This window comes from Heterodontus francisci, chromosome 3, assembly GCF_036365525.1.
Source record: "Heterodontus francisci isolate sHetFra1 chromosome 3, sHetFra1.hap1, whole genome shotgun sequence".
NCBI classification, from domain to species: Eukaryota; Metazoa; Chordata; class Chondrichthyes; order Heterodontiformes; family Heterodontidae; genus Heterodontus; species Heterodontus francisci.
In genome coordinates, this window is record NC_090373.1 from 128650063 (window position 1) to 128677860 (window position 27798).

General features: G+C 42.9%; 1 protein-coding gene across 1 annotated transcript in view; it reads left to right on the top strand.

Annotated features, from left to right (window-relative positions):
* Positions 1 to 27456, top strand: part of zgc:172323 (uncharacterized protein LOC564165 homolog) — a 48420-nt gene extending 20964 nt beyond the window's left edge. The window contains exons 4-11 of the mRNA XM_068018726.1: positions 378 to 497; positions 910 to 1005; positions 1303 to 1437; positions 7902 to 8012; positions 11955 to 12065; positions 15599 to 15723; positions 24543 to 24686; positions 27214 to 27456. Of these exons, the coding sequence (XP_067874827.1) occupies positions 378 to 497; positions 910 to 1005; positions 1303 to 1437; positions 7902 to 8012; positions 11955 to 12065; positions 15599 to 15723; positions 24543 to 24686; positions 27214 to 27307 (936 nt within the window). The 3' untranslated portion in view covers positions 27308 to 27456. The remainder of the gene's footprint in view (positions 1 to 377; positions 498 to 909; positions 1006 to 1302; positions 1438 to 7901; positions 8013 to 11954; positions 12066 to 15598; positions 15724 to 24542; positions 24687 to 27213) is intronic.
* The last annotated feature ends 342 nt before the right edge of the window (positions 27457 to 27798 follow it).

The window sequence follows — 27798 nt, forward strand, 5'->3', positions numbered from 1 at the left end:
GACAGGCACTTCTGGTGGGAACCCCGTGCTTGAGGAAAATCCAACCCCCAAAGTATGATAATGTTAAAGGTCTAGAAAACTGCAGCTTGTTGACGTGTACTGCAATCAGTTGTTGGTGTATCTTAACAAGTAATGTCCATGTGTTCTGTTCTCTTAGTTAGAATAAATTTTGTATCTTTATTTGAATGAATACTTGTGTTTTCATCTATAGAAAATATCACACTTTTTGGTAGTCACTTTCTAAAAGTGGTTAAATATGTAGGATTTGTTTTTTAGGGTAGAATATCATATGTCTCAATGGTTCCATGGAATTTATCATTGCAGGAGCAAGAAAAATGATAATGAGGTAACATTAAATCTTATTTTATATTCACAAGGATATGGCAGTTGCTGCAAGGGATGCTACGACTGGTCAACTGGAGACTATGAAGATTAAATATGAAGAAACCGTTGTGGATCGGAAGAAGGCAGAAGATGAAATTGAAGCTTCCCGCCCAGTAAATAAACTGTTTGCTATCTATCTTACCACCTGTCTATCAATCTATAGTATTTAACTCATGTCTGTATCTCTGTTACCTTCACTGTTTGTTCACCTTTTTACTTCAAAAAGGCTCAGTATTAAAATATCCACATCTCAATCTGTAATATGTTTATGGAATAATTGGGGCTGAATTTATGTGAAACTTCTCCCATGCGTCAGCCATAACTTCAGTGAAAGAGCTGTGAAGACACTTTATGCCATTTTGACTTCCCTCAAAGTTACAGCAGATGAATGGGAGAACTCCATGGAAATTAACCCCTATTGTATTTTCTATAACTTAATGACTACATACATATTGATAGTTTGTCTTCCTTCTTTGATTTTTACTGTATTCATCAGTAAGGTAACAGGATTTATAATTATTTTAGGATGTTGATGCTGCCACAGCAGCACGAATGGACCTTGAAAAGCAGCTGGAGAATCTTGAAGTTGAACTAGAATTCATCCAGAGAGTGCACAAAGAGGTATAGTTTTATATTCAACATAACATAAATCTGATTTATAAATTACACATTCATGCCAGTTTTGTGATTCCTAGTTATAAGGGAGGAAGAATCTAAAAAGCAAATACAAAACTAGAGATTGAGCTATATAGGGGGTAGCATGTGCAATAATAATATTGGTCAGTTCAACTGGTTCAGTTTTCCAGAGTTGTGGTTTTTCTTCATACCATTCTAATTATGCTGCATGTAATTATTAACTTGAATTATCTTTTTTTTGTGAAATTATCATTAAATATGTATTATTTGTCTTTTAAATAGGAAATTGAGGAACTAATGAAACAGATCTACAGTGTTAGTGCCAGTGTTGATGTGACATACACTATTCCAGATCTGGCTGCTGCACTCAGGGACATTCAACTTCAGTATGAAGACATATCAGCAAAGAATCTGCAGGTAAGATGGTAAAGAAAGTGAGTTATTGTCCACTCGCTGGATAGATCTTATGTGTCCTACATGCAGTATTTGTATGAGACTTAGTGAACACATACATTGGAACACTGTTCTAACACACAGGGATGACTTTCATCTTCAGCTATAAAGTGGTTCTAATTTGGCTTTCATTGCTTTAAGACCTGCTTGAATATCAATTACTAATTACACTCAATTCTTTGCTCTAAAAATAAAAAAGGAACACTAGAATTTATATGGTGCCTTTGATGACCTCAGGACATCCCAAAGCGCTTTACAGCCATGGAAGTACTGTTGCAATATCGGAAACACGGCAGCCAAGTTGCCCACAGCAAACTCCCACAAACAGTAATGTGTTAATGACCAGATAATCTGTTCTTGTGATGTTGGCTGAGAGATAAAAATTGGCCAGGACACAGGGGATAACTCCCCTGCTCTTCTTTGAAATTGTGCCACGGGATCATCTACCTAGGAGAGCAGAAAGGGCCTCAGTTTAATCTCTCATCTGAAAGACAGCATCTCTGACATTGCAGCAATCCTTCAGTACTGCATTGAAGTGTTAGCCTAGAATTTTGTGCTCAAGTCTCTGAACTGGCACCTGAACCCACAATCTTCGTGACTCTGAGGTGAAACTGCTACCAACTGAGCGTTGGCTGACAATATCTGACATCATTTGAATTATTGCTGACATCACCAAGTCCAAACTCAAATGGGTCTAGAGATGACACAACTAGCAGGAGAAGACAATTGCATGTAAGCTAAATTTAAAGGAGTAGGTACAACTAAAGGGGAGTGTTAGAAAGAAGGGGGGGAAATGTAGAAAGCATCTGGAGAGCATTAAAAGGCATTTTAACCTATCAGCAACCTTAGGCAAGACTGAAAGAACTGGTCACAAGGAAGTGGAAAGTTAGCATGAAGGGAAAGGGACCCCAATGGTGCAGGTATGAGTCTGCAGACTAGTGACAGCAGAGTCTGGCACATGGCCTCCTCTTTGATTGCTGTTGACCTATTTTCTATTCATTTCATGGGACGTGAGAATCACTGGCAATTGTTGCCCTTCCCTATTTACCCTCGAGAAGGTGGTGGTGAGCTGCCTTCTTGAACCACTGCAGCTCATCTGGCACGGGTACACCCACAGTGCTGTAAGGAAGGGAGTTCCAGGATTTTGATTCAGCGACAGAGAAGGAATGATCTATTTCCAAGTCAGGATGTTGTGTGGCTTGGAGTGGAACTTGCAGATGGTGGTGTTTCCATACATCTGCTGCCCTTGTCTTTCTAGCTGGAAGAGGTTGTGAGGTTGGAAGGTGCTGTCGAAGGAGGCATGGTGAGTTGCTGCAGTGCATCTTGCATATAGTACACACTGCTGTCACTGTGTGTCGGTGGTGGAGGGAGTGAATGTTTAAGGTGGTGGATGGGGTGCCAATCAAGCGGGCTGTTTTGTCCTGGTTGGTGTTGAGCTTCTTGAGTGTTGTTTGAGCGGCACTCATCCAGGTAAGTGGAGAGTATTCCATCACACTCCTAACTTGTGCCTTATAGATGGAAAGGCTTTGAGGAGTCAGGGGGTGAGTTACTCGTCACAGAATTCTTAGCCTCTGACCTGCTTTTCAAGCCACAGTATTTATGTGGCTGGTCCAGTTCAGTTTCTGATCAATGGTAACCCCCAGGATGTTGATAGTGGGGGATCTTGCGATGGTAATGCCATTGAAGTCAAGGGAGATGTTTAGATTCTGTCTTTTTGGAGATTGTCATTGCCTGGCACTTGTGTGGAGCGAATGTTACTTGCCACTTTGGAGATTGCCAAGTTGAAGCGTTACTGCATGAGAAGTTTGCAAGGAAGGTTTTCCTTTGCGCTATTTTACAGAACTATCCCATACATCAACTACAGTGTTCCTACAAGAAGGTGTGGATGATTTCAGGTGGTATGCTGTATTGTAAACACAGTTATCCTTGCAGCAGTTGGCACACCGCTACTTATTCCGATCTTATGAAGGCAACTTCCCTTGTCAGTCCCAAATTTGCTAGGAAATGTAAAAATGGTTGGTAGCATCTGGGCAAGTGTGGCCAAACATGCAATGCTGACTCAATTAGGGATCAAAAGAGGGGATTTAAGCTTGGAGCCAAAGGACATGGTTGAAGTACTAAATAAGTACTTTGCATTTATCTTTACCAAGGAAGAAGATGCTGCCAAAGTCACAGTGAAAGAGAAGGTAGCTGAAACATTGGATGGGCTAAAATTGATAAAGAGGAGGTATTAGAAAGGCTGGCTGTACTTAAAGTTGTTAAGTCACCAGGACTGGATGAGATGCATCTGAGGATACTGAGGGAAGTAAGGGTAGAAATTGTGGAAGCACTGGCAGTATTCTTCCAATTCTCCTTGGATACGGGGGAGGGGGGTGCCAGAGGACTGATGAATTAAAAATGTTACACCCTAGTTCAAAAAAGGGTGTATGGATAAACCCAGCAACTACAGGCCAGTCAGTTTAACCTCAGGGGTGGGAAAGCTTTTAGAAATGATAATCTGGGACAAAATTAACAGTCACTTGGACAAATGTGGATTAATTAAGGAAAGTCAGCATTGATTTGTTAAAGGCAAATAGTGTTTAACTAACTTGATTGAGTTTTTTGATGAGGTAATAGAGAGGGTTGAGGAGGATAATGCAGTTGATGTGGGTACATGGACTTACAAAAGGCGTTTAATAAAGTGCCATGTAACAGGCTTGTCAGCAATGTCAAAACGCATGGAATAAGAGGGACAGTGGCAGCATGGATACAAAGTTGGCTGAGTGACAGGAAATGGCGAGTAGTAGTGAATGGTTGCTTTTTGGACTGGAGGAAGTTACACACTGGGGTTCCCCAGGGGTTGGTACTAGGACCACTGCTTTTCACGATCTATATTAATGACAGACTTGGGTGTGCAGCGCACAATTTCAGAATATGCTGATGGCACCAAACTTGGAAGTATTGTGAACTGTGAGAAGGATAGTGATAGACTTCAAGAGGGCACAGACAGACGGGTGTTATGGTTGGACACGTGGCAGATGCAGAGAAGTGTGAAGTGATTCATTGTGGTAGGAAGAATGAGGGCAGGCAATATTAAATAAAGGATACAATTCTAAAAGGAGTGCAGGGTCTGAGGGACCTGGGGGTATATGTGCACAGATTGTTGAAGGTTGCAGGGCAGGTTGAGGAAGTGATTAATAAGGCATACAGTATCCTGGGCTTTATAAATAGAGATATGGGGGGAATTTTACGCTCTCTTCACAGTGGGTTTGGAGGCAGGGAGAACATATAATCGGGTGATATGGTGGTGCAATTAATGCCCAATTAAGGGCCTCAATTCGCCACTGCCACAATTAGCCGGAATTGTGGGCTGGGTCCAGTGCCATTTCTGGGTCTCAGGTAGGTGCTCCACCAGCAGCAGCCACCACCTCCGCGGTGGCGCTGCTCTGTTAAAGAGCTGCTGGCCTCTGATTGGCCGGCAGCTCTCAGCGGGTGGGACTTCCATCGTCAGGATCTTTGATCCCATGGAAGGCCTGCCGTTGTCCAGTTAAGTGCCTGATTTACACTAGATATGACGGGGATCCCACAGAAGAGGCAACGTGGGGTTCTCAGCGTTGCTTTTTCCAGACATTGAGACCAGTTACCCAGATAAAATCCCAGTCATAGAGTACAAAAGTAAAGAAGTTGTGGTGAACCTTTGTAAATCACTGGTTCAGCTACAACTGGGGTATTGTGTCCATTTCTCGGCACTGCCTGTTAAGAAGGATGTGAAGACATTGGAAAGGGTGCAGAATGGTTGACGAAAATGGTTCCAGGGATAAGGGACTTCAGTTACATGGATAGGTTTGAGAAACTGGGGCTGTTCTCCTTAGAGAAAACAAAGTGGAGAGGAGATTTGATCAAGGTGTTAAAAGTCATGAGGGGTCTGGATAGATTAGATCGAGAGAAACTGTTCCCATTGGCAGAAGGGTCAAGAACCGGAGGACACTGATTTAAGGTGAAAGGCAAAAGAACTAAAGGTGACATGAGGAAAAACCTGTTTATGCAGTGAGTGATTAAGATCTGGAATGCACTGCCTGAGTCTGTGGTGGATTCAACTGTAGCTTTCAAAAGGGAATTGAATAATTATCTTAAAAGAAAAAAATTGCAGGGCCATGGGAAAAGTGGAGGGACGCGTGGGACTAGATGAGTTGCTCTTGCAGAGAGCTGGCATGGACACCAAGGGCCAAATGGCCTCCTTCTGTGCTGTAACTACTCTACGATTCTATGACTCCTGATCACACTGGCTGTTTTTTTAAATCCATAATATGCTGTGATTCGGGTGATTCTGAAGAACTTTCCAACAGAATGGCTAGCCAGTTATTCACATCACATTGTAATGCCACCAGGGGCCTGTTGGTCCTTTAGGAAAAGGAATCGGTATACAACCTCCGTCTACAGATGTAGAGGTACAGGTGACAGCGGGATGGCACGGAGCAGTACTCTGCCTTCCTGACTTGCCTAGCATCCCTCCGTAGCGCTTCCTCTTCCTTTAGTTCAGACAATCCCTAGTGACAAACCCTGCAGTGCTTATAAAGGCAGCTTGTCTCTACAGTTTTTGTTGAAATCTCACTTTAATACTTTGAATCATATAATTTTATAGCCCAGAAAGCTGCCATATTGCTTATCATGCCTGTGTCAGCTCATTTGGTCCTATTCCCCACGCTGTTTAATGGTTTTTCTTTTTCAAGTAATACTGAGGTGGTGCAGTATTGTGGGAGGTGCCATCCTTTAGATAAGGTGTTAAACTGCAATTCAGTTTTTTTTTATTCAGGTGGATATAATGAATTCCATGGTATTATTTGCAGAAATACAGGGAGATCCTCCAGTGTCATTGCCAACATTTCTCTCTAAACTAACAGCACCTGAATAGATCAAACAGTCCTTCATCTCATTGCTATATATTGGATCTTGCTGTGTGCAAATTGACTGCCAGATTGGCCTACAAAAGAACAGGCACCATAGCTCCTAGTAATTTATTCTATATGAAGCACTGATACATTTCAGGAAATGTGATAAGGGGCTGTATAAATGCAAGTCTTCTAGTTTATTTTGCTTTTTTAAATTAAAAGTCAGATGACCTTTTATATTGCAATGCTTTTTTCCCAATTGAAACACGTTGATTAAAAAAATCAGCTCTTTTCCTTCAGAAGTAAATACAGTGCCAGTGCAGCAAAGGGGACTGGTTAATTCTCTGAACGTGTGATTAAATGTGGATGAGTAGAGCTCTGTAATCCTCACCCCCATTCCCTGCAGAGCACATAATAAGCAACCATTAGAACTGAATAGCTTCTGGTTACATTGCTACACAAGTGGTGCTGGTAATGTACCGATACTACCAATTTAATGGATGTATTCCAGAACCTGGGTTAGACACATGTATGGAATGGGCATACTGCACAGCAGCAGTACATCTCTGCTGTTCTTTGGTTGAAGGTGTTACAAGAAGTTCTAATACAATTTCCCTCATTGTGATTGAGGCAGACACCAAAATGTGAAAAAACATAAAGGTATATCATTTCAAAATATAAGCTTTATCTATATGTTAACCTTTTTTTTACTAACACAGCATTCAACACAAATAATGTCACAGCTTTAATAAATCCATATTTATATGGACAGCTGAGTGATCATGTCCCAAATAATTTGCTTGCTATTCTTGCTCTCCTCAAAAAATGTGTTTCTTGAAACATAAATTGGAATACAGAAAAGTATTATTAAGTATTATTAATAATCTGGTAAATGAAATGTAAGAAATGAAAAGTTTGAGGAAGGAAGCAACCTCTGTCCATTTCAATCTTTTACAGTTAGTCAGAGCAATCTGAGGGGAGCTTATACTTCGAATCAATCTCTTGCTATACCTGACCAAGATGTTGTTTTATACCATCAGGAGGTGCAAAGTGGAGAATGTTCCATTCTTCAGCACTGTCATCCCTGACCTTGTGTAACACAATAAACCATCTGGTTCTATTCATGCGAGTACAGTTACTTGTCAGGCTACTGACAGAGAGTTTGAATATATCTTTGTATTGCATTTGTTCGATCCACGCTCAAGGTCTTTCTAGGTGGTGTGCCATGCTATTGTGTATGTTGATTGGAGTAAAGATAAAAAGTGTGAAGTAAAATTGTGAAAACATTCTTTTTTAACAAAAAAAGCAATAGAATATCTTTTTGATGAGATGGCCATGCTGTCAGGTGACAGGCTGCTCATCGCTTTGGTGTAGTGTAATGTTTATCATCAGGCTATTTTCTAGTTTGTGACTAGAAATTGCCATAAAATGTTTGGTCATTGATTTTGACTAAAAACTATGCAAGAACTTTGGCGACTAATATATTTATATTATATTGCTTTGAATACCTTAATTTACAAACTATCCTTTATTATAAATATTTACTTCTGCTTCTCCCAGGAAATGGATGAATGGTACAAAAGTAAATTTGTCGATCTGAATCAAACATCAACCAAACGCATAGAAAATATGCGAAGCACAAAAGAACAACTTGCAGAGTGTAAGCGGAACGTAAGTAGTCATCAGCCAAGCAGGTTGCTATCTTTCCCTTTATTGACAAATTAAAACAAAGTCTTGTTGCTTGAAAAATACACTTTGAACTCATCAAATATATCCAAATGATTACTCAGTTAGACAAAAAAGAATTATTATTAGATAATATCATTGCATGATGATCTAATGTGTTGGAGCTTATGGAGTGGTAATATTCAAGCTCATGGCCATGATTCACCCACACATAATTTTAGCTCTTGCTCTATGGAAGGGAAGGAAAATCACAAGATAAGTCACCTGCGGATACGTCCCAAGAACCTCCTCCAAACAACTACAGAGAGGATTTGATAAAGATGTGGGAGCTAGTCTCCTATCTGCTCTTTTTGTTAGCTGGTAATATATTGCCCTGAGAGACTAAGAAAAAGAGAAAGTAAAACAAAAATCAGCTACTTACAACAAAAGTCTGAAATACTATTGGACCTCCTATAGAGATGTTCATAATATGGTGTTTATTAAAAAAAAGAACTTGCTGTTATATAGCATCTTTCATGTCTTCAGGACATCCTAAAAGCACTTTGCAACCAATTAAGTACTTTTGAAGTGTAGCTGCTTTTATATTACATGTCATGCAGACTTCCCGCCTGCCGAGAATGAGGCATATTAATTTTGCCATATGAACATCGATTTTAAACTGTTGCTGGAGTGAAGAAATGACTTGTTTGAAGATCACCAGACACTGGGCTGGAAGGATATTTGCATACTAACAGACGCTGCTTGTGGAGACAAAGGGCTATTTCCTGCTCCAATTAACCCAAATGGATTTTGATCACCAGACATTGAAAGTGTAAGGAAGCACATTCCGTGCTAAGATGATACAATCCACAGAGCCAGGACTGGTTAAACCAGCTGGTCACATGACTAACTGGCTGGTCCAGGTTTTTTGAACTGGCCACAAGATAGTTCGAATTCGGAAGGCAGTGTGCAACTGAGGCTGGAACAAGGAAGTCTCTCTCTCTCTCTCTCTCTCTCTCTCTCTCTCGCTCACTTTCTCCCAACCACCGGACCAACAGAAGACATGTAAATATCAAGAGAAAAGACTCCTACATCAGAACAAGTTGAAGCGTGAACTGGACCCCAACGAATTGCAAGACTTACCGACAACCAAAGGCTCCACATTAAGCTTAAAGGTCTGTAACTACCAGATATTGCCTCAGACTTTTCCCTTTCTTCCTTCCACTTTTTCTGTCTCTATCTGCATGCGTGTTTATCACATATGCATGCTATGTGGTCACATCACATATTTGTTGTTGTTAACTGTATTAGAGTTTAAGATTAATAAACTTCTACCTTGTTTAAATCTAAGGAAACCTGTTTGATTTCTTTGTCTTACAATTGTAGCAATGAACAAGGATTCACTAAAACATGGTGTTTTCAAATTAAACCCTGTTATGGTTAAACCAGGCAAAGGCTGAGAGGGAACCCCTAGACCCCTTCCAACCTGGTCGTAACACTATGCACCAATAACTTTCATTTATACAACAGCCTTAACAAAGTAAAATGACCCAATATGCTTCACAGGGGCACTATCAAACACAAGTTTGGCATGCAGTCACATATTGGGACATGTGCCCAAAAGTTTGGTCAAAGAGGTACATTTTAAGGAGCTGTTAAAGGAGGAGGGCGAGGTAGAGGGGCAGAGATGCTTAGAGAGGAAATTCCAGCACTTTATGGCCGAGGCTGCTGAAGGCACAATTGCTAATGGTGGAGCGATGAATATCGGGATGCACAAGAGCTCAGTATTGGAGGAACACAGAAATCTCAGAGAGCTGAAGGGCTGGAGGAGGTTACAGAGATAGAGAAGGCTGAGACATGAAACAATTTGAAAATGAGAATGAACATTTTAAAATCAGTGCGTTGCCAGACTGAGATCCAATTTGGATCAGTGAGCAGAGGGATGAAGGTGAAGAGGATTTGATTTGAGTTAGATCGCATTGAATGAGCTCAAGTTTATGGAAGGTGGAAAGCCAGCCAGAAGAGCAGTGGAATTCTCGAGTTTAGAGGTAACAAAGGCATGGATCAGGGTTTCAGAAGTACAAAAGAGACAGGGGCAGAGATGGACGATGCTACAGATATGGGATTAGATGGTCTTGGTAATGTAGAGGATGTGGGGTTAGAAGCTCAGTTCAGGATCAAATAGGATGACAATACAGACCAAAATAGAGCAAACTTGCACACATCAAGGCCCTACAAATGACAATGAGATAAATAAAAAGTTTTAAAAAAAACATTCATTTACAGCACTTTTTATTGCCCATCCCGAATTACCCTTGATAAGGTCATGGTGGTGAGCCGTTTTCTTTGAACTGCCTTGTGGTGAAGGTCCTCCCACAGTGACTTTTTTGTAGTGGTTTGGTATAACTAAATGGCTTGCTACGCCATTTCAGAGGGCAGTTCAGAGTCACATTCAGGCCAAACTGGGTAAGGATGGCAGATTTCCTTCCCTCAAGGATATTAGTGAACCAGATTGATTATTACAACAACACTGTATCTACATGGTCAATATTACTGATACTAGTTTTTATTTGATTACAGATTTTTAAAAATTTAATTCACTGAATTAAAACTCCCCAGCTGAAGTGGTGGGATTCAAACTCATGTCTCTTGATTGTTAGTCCAGTCTGCTGGATTACTGATCAAGTAACATAGCCACTATGCTGCTGTACCCCTAGTGATATTGGTTGAGGGATGAAATGTAACCAGGACATCAGTAAAAATCCTTTACTCCTCTTCTTGAAATAGTATCATGTGATATTTTTTGTCCACTTGCAAGGGAAGACTGGGTTTCAATTTAATGTGTCATCCAAAAGATGGCACCTTTGACAGTGCAGCACTCTCTCAGCACTGATTCGTGTCAGCCTAGATTATGTGCTCAAGTCTCTGGAGTGGGGCTTGAACCCATGACTTTCTGACAGAAGTCAGCATGCTACCATTGAGGAAAGGCTGCAGCAATAACTGTCCCTCACCTGTGACAAGCATTTACTGCTCACTTTTACCATGCTCGACAGTTTACCCACTTCATCACAGGCATCATCCCCCCTCTCTTTTTTTTCCCACTCAAAAGGATCTCTCTCTCTCTCTCATTCTCTGACCATTCATCCTCGCTGCACTCAGACAAACGATCCTGAGTGACACAGCCAACCCTATATCTACTGGGTTCACAGATGGCCTTAGTTATCCAGCATTCCCCTTCCATCTCCTCAAAATCTTCAAAAAACAAGAGTTTGGCCAGCTCTTGGGACACAAGCTGAACAATTCCAAAATAGAAGACCTGTCTCTCACCCAACAGCCAAAGAAGCTGCATCAGATATGATGGGCCTCAAAATTTTTTCTGACAAATGCCTATTGAAGCTGCGCATTGGAAATTAATCCCCATAGAAACATGTTGTTTGGTGTAACTGCTAATATTAGCTGTGAAAAAATGCATTTTCCCCAACAATAAGGTGCAACCCTTGCAAAGCAAATAAGTAAGTGAAATATTTGTCGGATTTAAACCAATTAGAGTGGATATTTAATGGACTTTACCTAGAATTCTGATTGTGTAAGTCAGTCTGGAGGCATTTCCTGAAAGTCTATAAGACCCAATACATGTCCTGGCTTCCCCGAAGAAAGTAAGATTAGATCAACTCAGAACATGACTACAGGTCAACAAAGATTTTCTTTAAAAACAAAATCAAAAAATGCTAGAAATGATTATCTTCTGTTTTTTGTTGCTGGTTCATTCCACCCCCCCACCCCCACTCCCACCCCTACCAAAGGCCAGTTGTTCCCAGTGTAAACTCAACCATACCAATGTGTCAGTGTATTCTCAAAATTATATCGTGATTTTGCAAAATATACATATGCATTCTTTTACCTTGCTTAATTTTTTTTTTTAATTCACAATTTTTCTACCTTTCTCAGCTTAAAAGCAGTCAGATGGAACTGGATGCTCTGAAAGCCCGTAGGACAGTGCTGGAGGCTCAGAATAAAGAGGCAGCAAATAAGTATAAAAAAGAGATTGAAGAATACCAGGTATTCATGATGGGATACTTTGCTTTACTTTACTTTGGGGCTGAAAATACAATCCAGGTACACAATTTAGAAACAGTTCTAATCATTGGTCTTGAAAGTTAAAGAACAGCTAATTAACATTCTGATTAAGGATTAATTCGCTATTTTGCAGCAAGTCTATATTGGTCCAGAATTTTTGGTTAACGGCAAAGGAATGGTGCTCACCGTTCATTGTGCTGACAGCTGCCCAAAGACTTTTTGAGGGTTTTTGAGTGAAAGCTTACTGTCATTGGGTGTCTTACCCAGTGGAGCACCCTCCGCAGGGGTCTGCAAGGAGGGCAATCAACCAATCATCTTGAAGAATCCTCACTGAGACATGCAGGCTATGAACTTGGTCTCCGTAATGCCACTGGAGCCAACGCTATGCAAACCCGAAACTGCAAAAATGTCGGCCAGGATGCTTCTGGCATAGTATGCAAGAGTGCTGTGTGTGCACCGGAAACATATATAATGGGCGGATTGTGACATCAAACAGCCTGTAATGCTGATTTGTTGCTTGATCAGCCACTTTGGGCCATGCGGATCAAGTTAATGCCTACTCCCAACTGAACATGCATTCATTAAGATCTTTATCCAACAACACATTCAATTATACAGGCAGAAATGAACAACTCTTCCCTGTGAATTCTCTTAGTGCCTATCTTATTTTCATCAAGTGCCTATCCAATTTCCTTTTGAAATCATTAATTGTCTCCACTTCTACCACCCTTGTGGGCAGCGAGTTACAGGTCATTACCACTCGCAGCATAAAAAAGTTCTTCCTCACATCCACCTGCATCTCATGCTCAAAACTTTTAATTTGTATTCCCTAATCCTTGTACCATTAGTTAATGAGACCAGTTTTCCCTGTCTAACTCATCTATGCCTGTCATAATCTTGTACACCTCTATTAAATCTCCCCTCAATCTTGCAGAGGCCTTTGCCTTCCCTAGTGTTCCTGCACAGTTCTACCCCAGTGGCTGCTGTGTGGAAGGCTGCGTGGCTGGTGGAAGGCTGCTGACTTTCACGGTGGAGACTGTAGATGGCTTTACAGGATGACCTTGAGCAGCTCTGGGCCTTGTGGGCCTGGCTTTGGATTGCTCCACCTCAGCATGGGTAGCTGTAGTATGTCTAGCTGAAAGACAATGACAAGGGCATTGGTAGAATGGCAGTGGTATGAGCAAGAATGTTGTCATCTTCAGAGAGGACAGCAGGCTTGTGCACCACTGAGCCACTGCCACTCCCCAGCAATGACGCTTCAGCAATCCTAATAAACCTAGTAATCTGGATTGCTGTAAGAGCCTGTATGCCCCTTTGGGCACTGTATATGTTGCCATGATGGCAGCACTCTGGGCTTGCATGGCAATAAGCATGGTTCTCATGTCCTCAGTCGGAGCTTTCACTGCAGCACTGAGACATTGGGAGGCTTTTGCCTGTGCTGCAATGGAAGCTGAGACATCAGCCACCAGACACTGCACACAGTTGGGTCTGTGAGTGCTGTCATGGAGTTGATCAGGACTTCCATGCTGGAAAAAATGGACTCCAAGCTGTGCATGAAGCCATGAGCCAAGTTGAAGCATGACTCCTCCATGCTCCTTGACAGTGACAAGAGGCTCTGTGGCTGGCCTGCCAATGCAGCAAGCATCTTGGTGTGCACTGTCATCAGCTTTCCCCTGTGTGCCACCCCACTGAAGTCCTCAGGGACTCAGATGTCCCCTGCAGAAGAACTTATCTGTGATGAAGGGTCACTGACCTGAAATGTTAACTCTGTTTCTCTCTCCACAGATGCTCCCAGACCTGCTGAGTATTTCCAGCACTTCTCGTTTTTATTTCAGTTTTCCAGCATCTGCAGTATTTTGCTTTTATATTATTGTCTGTGATCTTGCTCTCCGAGGGGCTGGCACATGAACTATCCTTTCCCCAACGTAGCTGCAGCCCACTCATGCCCAGTAACTCACCACGTGCTTATCTGAACTCTATACTACCTTCTAAAGTTCGTGAAGTGCCAATATTTGGCTTGTCTGCTGTGAGTGTCAAATCAAGTGATGGTGCATCTTCGTCAGATGCCTGGTGTAGCTCTTACCCTTCATGATGAGGCTGCACTGACTGGCCAGGCAGCAGTTCTTGGGCATCTGAAAGCAGAAATGCAGAAGTGGAGGGTTGGGCTGAGGGAAGATGGGTGAGGCGGGAAAGCAAGAGATTCATGGTCACACAATCTGCAGCTTGCACCTCATGCCAGATAGCAGGATGAGGGTAAGGTGGGATTTGAGAAGGGCCATTCGGCAGGAACATACCATTATCCTGAATGTTCTTGGCAATGCTGGTGCAACAGCTTCAGTCATAGCCAGCCCCATGATACCGAGCACCATTTCCTCCAAAGAGGTCAGAAGATGTAGGCTTGTCTGTCCCCTGCTGGTTCTGTGCTGCTCCCAGCGAATGTGGGTCACTTTGTCCTGCAAGAGAGAGGGAAGAATATCAATAAATATGTTACAATATGTTTGGGTAATGTGCCTGCCATAGCTGAATAGCTGGTGGTATATGGAATTAGCATGCAGTGGGTATGAGGCTGGCAGCATTAGTAAGATTATGAGGGTGAAGTGGATGATCTGAATGTTAGGCATGTGTCCTGACTGTTGATGGGTGAGTGATGGAGCTGTGGTGCATTGAATGGCATGAAAGATTGATGGTGCAGTGGGTTGGAGATGTCCTTTGAAGATGCATTCACTGTGATTAAACACATGAGTGAGGTCAATGAACTTTTCCCGCACTGCAGCCAGGTCCTCTGGGCCAGACTATAGGAATTGACTTCCCTGGCCACCTGCTGCCATTTCCTTCTCAGGGTGTGCTTTATGGACCTCCCGGTCCCCTGTGGAAAAAATGGTGTCTCTCCTCCTTTCCAGTAGGGCCTTTTCAGTAAGGCCTCTAGTGCCACATCTGCAAACCTGAGAGCCCTCTCTCTGGCCTGTTACTCCACGTCCTTTACCTTCCAGCTAAGCCTTTCTGAAATTGTTTCAGCAGCTCCTGTTGCATGAGTGCAGCTCCCCTGTAAGAGGGGCAGGATGCCTTTAAGAGGTCCAGGCTAGTTATGCGTTGTACTAACCACAAACACTGCTGGGTTCCCTGTCGAGTGTGAAGTCAGTCAACTGTTTGTTTTGTGCTGGGCTGCATGTGACAACAATGTGGGTCCTCAACCGATCATAATGAAGAATCGTCACTGAGACTCGCAGGCCACAAAATTGGGCTCCGTAATGCCACTGGTGCCGATGCTACGGAAGCCTGAAACTGCAAAAATGTCAGATGGCATGCTTCTGGCATGACATGCCAGTGTAAGCACTGGAAACATGTATAGTGGGCGGATTGTGACATCAAACAGCCTGTAATGCTGATTTGGCACTTGATCTGGAGCAGCAATGAGAGCGCTGGTGGCTTTGAATAAAAAAAAAATTCTCTTGGCAAATTATCATTTATATTTTATCAGACAACAGCAAAGTAATATTATAATGCTACCCCTGCAGAGTAAAATTGAGAGCTTGCAACAACAACTGAGTACCATCAAAGAAAAGATAGCTCTGCATTTACGTGAATATCAAGATCTGTTCAACATTAAGATGGCACTGGAGGTTGAAATTACTACATACAGGTAAGGGGAATGTCATAGAGATGAAAAATAAAAACATAAAATGCTGGAAACATACTTAAAAGTATACACAGAAACATACTTAAAAGAAAAATTATATAAAGCACATCCTATGCTCCTATATGCTAATATTTCAGGTAGTGCTCGTTCAACAGTTATGTCAAAGCAGAGGTAATTTTCCAACTTTGCGCTCTGAGTGAAGAGTTTCACCTACCTCAGGTGCATCTTGGAATGAAGGATGAATTTCCAACCATTTGGCTGAAGTGTTAGCTTACCATTTATCTTTTCACAGGCTGGTGGATTTACTGTAGTTTAATTTACTTTGAAATTAGTTAGAGGAAAACAGCAATTAAATAAGTGCCAAAGCAAACCTTGTTTTTGCTGCTCTCCCTCTGATGTTACAGAGGAAAAGCAGCAGAACTACTGGCTAAATTCATCCCATAGATTCTAGACTGTCAGTGGAGGAACAAAGGAAGAATTTTTTCAACACAGCAGTATATTAGAACCTGGTTTATTATCAAACGTGTCTGTTGAGGCACAAACTATAACATAATTAAAAGGAAATTGGGTATGTGTTTGAGAGGTAAGAATATAAAAGGATACAGGTAAAGGGCAGAGAAATGAGTCAACTCCAGTACAACAGCTAGTACCAGCATAGGTAAGTTAGGCTCAATGGCCTTCTATGCAATAAATTTATGGCAAGGTACGATTTTCATTTACAGATCTGTCAGTTCTAAATAGTTTAAAACTGGTCCTAATCCAACCTGAATTTTAAATTCAAATACTACTCCAATCTAAGCTAAATTAAATAATTAGCCTCAACTCCAGGTACAAACTTAAATGTATCTGTTTAAGACATTAGGAGTATAGGAACAGGCAAAGACCATTCAGCTCCTCGAGCCTATTCCACAAGTTGGCCAGCACCATTTATGCTATATGCTTATGGGGGAGGTGGTTGCATAGTGATAATGTCACTAGACTAATAATCCAGATGCCTAGGTTAATGCTCTGGGGATGTGGGTTTGAATCCCACCACGGCAGGTGGTGAAATTTGAATTCAATTAATAAATCTGGAATTAAAAGCTGGTCGAATGATATCTGTGAAGCCATTGTCATTTGTTGTAAAAACCCATCTGGTTCACTAATGTCCTTTAGGGAAGGAAATCTGCCGTCCTTACCTGGTCAGGCCTACATGTGACTCCAGGCTCTTTAAATGCCCTCTGAAATGGCCTAGCAAGCATTCAGTTGTATTAAATTGCTACAGACTGTAAGAAAAGGAATGAAACCAGACAGTCGACCCAGACACTGGAAATGATAACAGCAAACCCAGCCCTGTCAACCCTGCAAAGTTCTCCTTACTAACATCTGGGGGCTTTGTGAACAGAAGTGGGAGAGCTGTCCCAAGCAACAGCCTGACATAGTCATACTCACAGAATCATGCCTGACAAACAATGTCCCTGACATCAGCATCCCTGGGTATGTCCTGTACCACTGGCAGGATAGATCCACCAGAGGTGGCTGCACAGTGGTATACAGTCAGTAGGGAGTTGCCCTGCGAGCCCTCAACATTGGCTCCGTGAAGTGTCATGGCATCAGGTCAAACATGGGAAAACATGCTGATTCCCACCTACCCACATCCTCCCTCTCAACTGATGAATCAGTGCTACTCCATCTTGTACACCAATTGGAAGAAGTAGCAAGGGCACAGAATGTGGCTCGGTAGCACTGATTCCTAAAGGACATAGCTGCTAGACTGGGTCTGCGGCAGGTGGTGAAGGAACAAATGACGTAAAAACCTACTTGACCTCATCCTGACCAATCTACCTGTCGCAGATGCATCTGTCCATGACAGGATTAGTAGGAGTGACCACGACAGAGTCCTTGTGGAGACGAAGCCCCCTGCTTTATTTATTCATTCAGGGGATGTGGGCATCGTTGGCTATGTCAGCATTTATTATCCCTAATTGCCCATGAGAAGGTGGTGGTGAGCTGCCTTCTTGAACTGCTGCAGTCCTTGGGGTGTAGGTACACCAACAGTGCTGTTCAGAAGGAGTTCCAGGATTTTGACCCAGTGACAGTGAAGAAATGGCAGTTCCAAGAGAGGATTGTCTGTGGCTTGGAGAAGAACTTGCAGGTGCTGGTGTTCCCATGTTGTGTGGTACTACCACTGTGCTAAATGGGATAGAATACAGATCTAGCAACTCAAAACCGGGCATTCATGAGTTGCTGTAGGCTATCAGCAGCAACAGAATTGTATTCAACCACAATCTATAACCTCATGGCCCACCATATCCCCTACTCTACCATTACCATCAAGCCAGGGTACCAACCCTGGTTCAATGAAGAGTGCAGGAGAGCATGCCAGTAGCAGAACCAGGCATACCTAAAAATGAGGTACCAAGACTACTTGCATGCTAAACAGTGGAAGCAGCATGTGATAGACAGGGCTAAGCAATCCCACAACCAACAGATCAAATCTAAACCCTGCAGTCCTGCCACATTCAGTCATGAATGGTGGTGGACAATTAAACAACTAACAGGAGGAGGAGGCTCCACAACTATCCCCATCCTCAATGATGGGGGAGCCCAGCACATCAGTGCAAAAGTCAGGGCTGAAGCATTTGCAACAATCTTCAGCCGGAAGTGCCGAATGGATGATTCATTTTGGCCTCTGCCTGAGGTCTCCAGCATCACAGATACTAATCTTCAGCCAATCCGATTCATTCCATGATATATCAAGAAATGGACGTGGAGGCTTTGGAGAGGGTACAGAGGAGGTTTACCAGGATGTTGCCTGGTCTGGAGGGCATTAGCTATGAGGAGAGGTTGGAAAAACTCGGATTGTTTTCACTGCAACGACGGAGGTGGAGGGGCGACATGATAGAGGTTTACAAAGTTATGAGCGGCATGGACAGAGTGGATAGTCAGAAGCTTTTTCCCAGGGTGGAAGAGTCAGTTACTAGGGGACATAGGTTTAAGGTGCGAGGGGCAAAGTTTAGAGGGGATGTGCGAGGCAAGTCTTTTACACAGAGGGTGGTGAGTGCCTGGAACTTGCTGCCAGGGGAGGTGGTGGAAGCAGATACGATAGCGACGTTTAAGAGACATCTTGACAAATATATGTATAGGAAGGGAATAGAGGGATATGGGCCCCGGAAGTACAGAAGGTGTTAGTTTCGGCAGGCATCAAGATCGGAGCAGGCTTGGCGGGCCGAATGGCCTGTTCCTGTGCTGTACTGTTCTTTGTTCTTTGGCACTGGATACTGCAAAGGCTATGGGCCCTGACAATGTTCTGACAATAGTACCGAAGATGTGCTCCAGAACTAGCTGCGCCCCTAGGCAAGCTGTTCCAGTACAGCTACAGCACTGGCATCTTTTTGGCAATGTAGAAAACTGCCCAGGTATGTCCTGTACACAAAAAAACAGAACAAATTCAATCTGGCCAATTACTGCCCTAGCAGTCTACTCCCAATCATCAGCAAAGTTATGGAAGGGGTCATGGACAGTGCTATAAAATGGCACTTGCTCGGCAATAACCTGGTCATTGACGCTCAGTTTGGGTTCTGCCAGGGCCACTCAGTTCCTGACCTCATTTCAGCCTTGATCCAAACATGGACAAAAGAGCTGAACTCCAGAGGTAAGGTGAGAGTGACTGTCCTTGACATCAAGGCAGCATTTGACCGAGTGTGGCATCAAGGAGCCCTAGCAAAACTGGAGTCAATGGAAATCAGGGGGAAGCTCTCCACTGGTTGGAGTCAAACATAGCACAAAGAAATATGGTTGTGGTTGTTGGAGGTCAATCATCTCAGTCCCGGGTCATCACTGCAGGAGTTCCTCAGGGTAGTGTCCTAGGCCCAACTATCTTCAGCTGCTTCATCAATGACCTTCCCTCCATCATAAGGTCAGAAGTGGGGATGATTGTACAATGTTCAGCACCATTTGCAACTCCTCAGCTACTGAAGCACCCCTTGTTCAGATGCAGCAAGACCCAGCCAACATCCAGGCTTGGGCTGATAAATGGCAAGTAACATTCATGCCACACAAGTGCCAGGCAATGACCATCTCCAACAAGGGAGAATCTAACCATTTCCCTTTGATGTTCAAAGGCATTACCATCGCTGAATCCCCCACTATTAACATCCTGGGGATTTCCATTGACCAGAAACTGAACTGTGGCTGGGAATTCTGTGGCAAGTAACTCACCACCTGACTCCCAATGCCTGTCCACCATCTACAAGGCACAAGTCAGGAGTGTGATGGAATACTCTCCATTTGCCTGGATGGGTGCAGCTCCAACAACACTCAAGAAGCTCGACACCAGCCAGGACAAAGCAGCCTGCTTCATTGGCACCCCATCCACAAGCTTAAGCATTCACCCCTTTACCACCAACGCACAGTGGCAGCAGTGTGTACCATCTACAAGATGCACTGCAGCAACTCACCAAGACTCCTTCGACAGCACCTTCCAAACCCACAACCTCTATCACCTAGAAGGACAAGGGCAGCAAATGCTTGGGAACACCACCACCTGCAAGCTCCCCTCCAAGCCACTCACCATCCTGACTTGGAACTATATCGCCGTTCCTTCACGGTCGTTGGGTTAAAATCCTGGAACTCCCTTTCTAACAGCACTGTGGGTGTACCTACATCCCAAGGACTGCAGCAGTTTAATAATGCAGCTCACCACCTTCTTCTGGAGGGCAATTAGGGATGAGCAATAAATGCTGGCCTAGCCAACGACGCCTACATCCCATGAATGAATTCGAAAAATGTCCAATTTTGAGACAGGAAAATAGGAGTATGGTAGAATACTGGTTTTGTTACTGGACTAATAATCCAGAAGACTGGACTAATGATCTGAAGTGATGAGTTGAAATCCCACCACAGTGGCTGAGGAACTTACATTCAATTAATTAAATAAATCTGGAACTAATAAACTAGTATCAGTAATGGTGACCATGAAACTAAAGGATCATCGTAAATACCCATCTGGTTCACCAATGTCCTTTCGGAAAGGAAATCTGCCTTCCTTACTCAGCCTGGCTGATATGTGTCTCAAACACCCACAGCAAGGTGGTTGACTTTTAACTGTCCTTTGAAATGGCCTAGCGAGCCATTTAGTTGTCAAGAAGGTGGCTCAACACCACCATCTCAAGGGTATTTAGGATGGGCAATAAACACTGATCTTGCCAGCGATGCCCAGAGCCTGTAAATGAATGGAAAAAAATCTCTTAACTCCATCCATCTGTCTTAGGCCTGTATTCTTTTAACACCATTGTCTAGCAAAAACCTCTCAATCTCAGGTTTAAAATTATTAATTGAACTAGCAGGCTAATTCCAAAGTTGTGTCCTTTTAGCACAGAATGGCAAGCAGAGAATATTTGCTGAGAAATCACAAGCCCACAGTGCTTGATTTTTCATTCATTAATTGAAGTGAACATAAATCAGGTATTGCGATTTCCCAACTCGGAATAAATGTTGGCCAGTGCCATTTTGTGCCATAAGTATCCAACTTTGAAATCAAGCCATCGTGGTAAGAGAGGGAAATGATGTGCAAATGAAATTTAAAGAGTTAAGGGATGATTAAAGGGAAGTTTCACAGTGGGAGTGGGCAGAAAGTTACCCTGCACTTGGAGAGCCTTAAGAGGCACCAATCAGCAACCTTTGACAAGGGTGAAGATACAGGGATTAAGAAATGTAAGACAAAAATGAAGGAAAGGAGGACCTTGGGTACAGACAAAAGAAGAACAGTCCAGCACCTCTCCACTGTTTATGCTGTTGGTCAAGGTGCCTGTGGTGCTTCCAAGGAGGGTTAGAATCTGTGCTGCTCCACAGCTCCATCCCTGTACATCAGCACTGCAGCAGGCCGGCAAGTTACTGTTCTTTCATGAGGCCAACCATCTGCTGGATGATTGATACAGGTGTCCTGACAGCCCATGGCAGAGTTCTGCATCTGACCTTCTGTTGTCCAGACCCTGAGAAGCCAGATTTGAGTATCATTCTCAGCTAGATGTGTCCGGGTCTGCAGAAATGGTAGGTGGCAACTTGGCGGAAATGACCAATAAAATAGAATTGTCATTCTGTGACTTGGACGCTGTTGAAGGATCTTCCAGCAACAAGTTGATAAGAGTTGGTAAGGCATTCACATCTCATACTGTTTCCTCGGGGGGGTGTTATCGTAGCCTCTTTTAGTCAGAGCAGCCTACATCAGCACATCTGCTGAAGTGAGGTAGGTTCACCTTCTCTAACAATGCTGGTGTGTGAGTGTCAGCGGCAGTGCATAGAGCACGTCTCTGGCAGTCTGATCTGCCTGGTTCTCCTCTCCAGGTCCTTCTCTTCATCTAGACATAACTTGGAGCATCCCCAGTAGAAAATCTATTGGTGCCAGTAAAGGGAGAGTAGAGCAAACATAAATAATTAATGACAACTGGCACAAAGATTCATGAAAGCCTAAATGCTGGATTTTTTTTTTACAAGACTGGGCCATAACAAGCCTAAAACATCTACCTTCCTGTAGGTTTTTCAAATGTTCTTCTGCCTAAATATGTCCTTTCTGCTAAGTTACCTGAGTGTGCTGGAGGTCGGTAGCCAACATGTCTGCATGCCAGAAAATGGAGTGGCATCCTTCACTGCCCCCTCCCAAATAAGCTAATAAAGTGCTTGGGGCTGCTTCTGACTGTAGCTTCAAAAGTCTCCTTGGGCTTGCCTTGAAAATGAAACAGGGCTCAAATTATCTGTTTGCACCCAAAATCGGGACTTACGGATGCAATTTTTTATATTAATTCATGGGATGTTGGTGTCACTGACAAGGCCAGGCTTTATTGCCTGTCTCTAATTGATCTTGAGAAGGTGGTGGTGAGCAACCTCCTTGAATATAATGGCTTGTTAGGTCTTTTCAGAGGACTATCTCCCTATTTCCATAATCCCTTCCCTATCTCTGTAATCTCCTCCAGCCCCACAACCCTCCGAGATATGGGCAATCAGCTAATTCTGCCTCTTGTGCATCCCCAAATTCAGTTGCTGCACCACTGGCGGCTGTGCCTTCATTTGCCTCGCCCCTAACCCTGGAATTCCCTACCTACATCTCTCTGCCTCTCTACCGAGCTTTACATCTTTAAGACACTCCTTTAAACCTACCTCTTTGACCAAGCGTTTGGTCACCTGACCTAATATCTCCTTATGTGGCTCAATGTCATATTTTGTTTTGTATTGCTTCTGTTAAGCGCCTTGGAACATTTTATTACGTTGAAGGCACTATATAAATATAAGTTGTTGTTGTTGACAGTTAAGAATCAACCACATTTCTGTGAGTCTGGAGTTACATATAGGCCAGACCCGGTAAGAACGGCAGATTTCCTTCCCCAAAGGACACCAGTGAATTAGATTGGGTTTTATGGCAATCTGTGGTCACCATTACTGATAATAGCTTTTTATTCCAGATTTTATTTAATTAACTGAATTTTAGTTCCTTAGCTGCCATGGTGGGATTTAAACTCATGTCTCCAGATCATTATTCCAAGTCTCTGGATTACTAGTCCAGTAACATAAACACTATACTAATGTATCCCCACAAAAATTGACCCTTGAGTGGAATCTTTTCCCCTTTAAAAATAATCTTGGGACGGGACCATTTCCAGATCCCAAACCCGCACTTGCTGGCAACGCACCTGTTCACGCGATCTGTAGGAGATGGCCTCCTAATTGGCCGCCTTTGCAACCGCCACCTAATTAAGGACAGTGGGTGGGTTCCTAAGGCTGCAGGCCCAACTGGCAGAAATGGGCGATGTCATTGTAGGATGGGGACCACAAGGGGAAAATGGGGTGGGGAACTAAAAGAAGCCGCATGGGCTCGCCCCAGCCAGCTGCCAGCATGTCACCTCCAGCCACCTGTTGGGCTTTGGCCCCAGAGGGGGAACCCATCCATCAGCAGGAAGATCCTGGTGGTGAACCTAATCTGCTAATAAATGGGCAATTAATTATTCAAATTGGCTATCTGTTGCTTGCCCTTGCTGGTTTCACCCCGCCTCCAGCTAGATCAGCTGAGGCGGCAATGCGTTGGGCAGCTGACCCAACGCCTCCCCTTTCAACTTTCCTCCCGATCCCGCCTTCAAGCCTGCCTTGGCGGGACCAGGAAAATTTCACCCTATGATTCTATAAAGGGAAATTTTAGGCATGAAAATGTACCCATATTTAGGATGATGTTTTACGCTTTGTTATTCTCTCTGATTTAACTTTTAAGCTTGGCCCAATTGGTAGCATTTTTGCCTCTGAAGCAGAAACTTGTGGGATTAAGCTGACTGTAGGACTTCAGCTTGTAATTTAGTCTGATAGTTCTGTCTAGTGCTGAGGGAGTAATATATTGGCCAAGATGCCATCTTTGGAATGAGACATTAAACCAAGATCCTGCCTGCCTCTTCAGGTAGATGTAAAAGATCCCATTGGACTATTCGAAGGAGACAGGACATTCCTCCCACTGTCCTGGTTAGTTACATAACTAAAAACAGGATAACTGGTTGTTTATCTCCTTTCCTGTTTGTGGGATTTTGCTGAGTGAATATTGATTGCTGTTTTTGTCTCCATGCCAACAATAAATACACTGAAAAAATAATTCATTGGCTTTAAATTGTTTTGGGATGTCCTAAGGGCATGAAAGGTGTTAAATACATGTAAGTTGTTACTCTAATAGATCCATTAATTTCTGCTACTATTCTGAAAAAAATAAAAGGAAGCTTTGCCCTTCTTTTTTCTGACCTTGAGTACATTCTTTCAGGAGTGTCAGTTAGAAAACTGTTAAAGCAAACCTTTTTTTTTTACCAATCTTACAGGAAGTTGATTGAAGGAGAGGATTCTCGTCTGTCAACAGTGATGGGTGGATTCTGTGTGATGGGGCAAGGGAACCTCAATGCTGTTGAGAGCATTTCCAAGGAACAGGCTGTGGAGGTGACCGAAAGAAAAACTGTACTGATCAGGTAAAAGTAATTCACTCCTCCAGTGCCTGAAGAGGATGGAGAAAATTATAAATTGGTAATCTCTTTAGGTATTGTAACACACCTGTGCTTAGCAGCAGAAGAATATTTTTCACTTATTGATGACTGTACAATAAATGGTAAGATAGTTAAAGAAAATTATAAAAATATTTGTCTTTTACTTATGAAAAACTTGCATAATTTTAATTCTAATTGTAAATACATTTCTTGAGTAATTTTGGTATCAGACTTGTGTGCTTTCTTTTCCCCCCTTTGGTGAAAGAGAGAAAATCAGGAAAACATGTTAAAAAAAATACTTAAAATGATGCACAGTATTTCATTTCAATTGAGACATCCTCAGATGTTCATATCTATTTTATAATGGTAATTTCAATCATCATTTCAATCTCAATGAATAAATATGCAATGCACTGAACAATAACACAATTGATCCTTATGTGGTGCTTAATGTGGCAAACAAATGTTTTGTTTTTGATTTAAAATGTTATTTTATTCAATCTAGCTCCCATTTCAAACACAAAGGAGGTACTTTAATGAGTTTTTGATACTGGAGTAGAGCCTCACTGCTGGGAGCACATATTGGGAATTCAGGCACATCTCTCCAGGATTTTCTATCCATTTTCTCACAGGCAAGGCGTGAAGAGAAGAAAAATATTGGACAGAGAAGAAACTATTAGGGTTTGTTCATATTTGATAGTTGCAATTGCATTATAGAGGGGACAATTGTAACTCTCCACACCTGTGGAAATTGGGTGGGTAAATGCACCAGGAGCACAAGCTCATAAGATTATCCCTGAAATGTTCCAAAATTCATTAGGACTAGAACCGCATCAGCTTGGTCTATAACCCAGACCTGGACAGTGTTCCAGGTTTAGTGTGGCTGTGCTCCAACCATTTATCTATTTATTGCTCCATCCCATAAACCAACGAGCTGGCAAATCCTGAAAATTCAGGAAAAAGGTTTGACATAGAAGTTAATAACATCCACAAAATTGTAAGATGTTGAAGTTATGTCAATATTTTCCCTCTGTGTGTTTATTTTAATGAATAAAAAAACCCATTGCTTATATTGGTGCCTTAAAAATGATTAAAACTACAGCAGAGAAGAAAATATTAGGGTTTGTTCATATTTGATAGTTGCAATTGCATTATAGTGGGGACAATTGTAACTCTCCACACCTGTAGAAATTGGGTGGGTAAATGCATTTAAAATCACTCAGGTTGTTTACCTTCTCTGGAAACACCAAGGCTGATGGTGGAAGTTGGGTGGGGGGAGTGGGTTTTGTGAACCTGCTTTAGCAGGAAGCGGGACCTGGAACCACATCTTGCCGGCAGCAACCAGTTAAGTGGTTGCCGCTGGGGCAGCTGCCCTCCAAGAGCTGCCACCCAATCAGAGGGTCGGCTGCTCAGCAGCCTCAGCAATGCCACTGCTAGTGGTAGCCACAGTTGGGGCTACACCTGCAGGATGAGGGTGCATCAATGGCAGGTAAGTGGGGACTAGGTACACTAAATGCACCAGTCAGGCAGGCCCCGATGATGGGGGTGCGTTGTGGTCAGTGAGGGCAACCATTGGCAGGGGCAGCCATTGCTCCTGGAAGGCCCCTCCATGGGCCAAAGAGTGTGTGAGAAGGAGCCCCCCCATCCCCCCTGGAGCCTGCCAGGAGGCAGTTTCCCCACATGGCAGAGGGCCACCCAGTGCTGGCAAAATGCCAGTGGATGCGTGAAAAGGCCCTTAATTGGCTATTTAAGTGGCTCAATTGGGCTCCAGGCAGGCGGGCCATCTGCTCCTTTCCTGCTGCTGGCAAGAAGGCATGATGGTGGGAAGATGATGTGCACACCACCTGATGCTTTCCTGTGCATTTTTGCCAGCTTTCCCACCTCCCCACCCATTCCCAAAGGGCTGGAAAGTTTCCAGACCCAGGAGGTGACAGTTAACCTGCTGTACTAAACAGGTTACAAGGACACCTGCCAATGTTGGCAGCGTCCATTTTTACATATGCAGATGACATCATAGGCACCTGACTGTGACTTTAAATGGATGGCCTGAGCTGAAAGCTACAGCCGAGTGAAGACTGTAGGGAAGATGATCAGGGCCAGAGAAAGCCCAAATAGGTAAGTTTTTTTTTCTACTTTACTTGTGCGTCCTGGAGTTATGTGCCTTTTTCCTTTTTTCCTCTATCTAATGCCCAGGAAATGGGTGGATAGGCATTAAGCTGAGGAAAACCACCTGAATTCTTTCCTGATATTGTGTTGTATCACAATGATTTAACAGATACTGTCTTCAGCTGGGTACTGATGAATTATTAAAGGTATACAGATAATGTTCCTTCATTGCTCCTATTTCCACTTGAATACTATGGGGACAGATTTTGCTGTTCCTGTAACTACAGGCATTGGATCACCTGGGCACAGCCTCATAAAAATGCCACAACAATAACGGTGCCTGCCTGATCTTCTATCCACTTCACTGTGAAACTGCTAATGCTATAATCTTTTCTTTTAATCTTAGAACAATTAAAACAGATGAAGACACATTGCAAAAAGACATGCAAGAGAGAACCATTACAATCTCTGGTGCTGCAGATTTAAGCGATGAAGAATAAAAATCTTGGAAACAATGCTGATTGTCAAATAGATTTTAAAAATGCTGCAAACATTTAAATTATAATGCTTTGAGTTCCTTAACAAATGTGCCATTAAAAATTTAAAGTATAGAAAGTCAAGAACATTGCTTTGAATGCTGTGGTGAGACTCTGATGCTGCTTCTTTAAACAAATAAAATTACAGGCATTAGATCATTGTACTTTGGAGTTGTTATGTTTACTGTATCAAACAATGCAATTATTTAAACAAAATTCTGTTGCACTTCACAGAATTACAGAATTGTTACAGTGCAGAAGGAGGCCATTCAGCCCATCCTGTCTGCATCAGCTCTCCGATTGAGCATTTCACCTAGTGCCATTCCCCCACCATCTCCCCATAACCCTGCACATTCTTCCTTTTCATATAACTGTCTAATTCCCTTTTGAATGCTTCAGTTGAACCTGCCTCCACCACACTCGCAGGCAGCACACTCCAGATCTTAACCATTCGC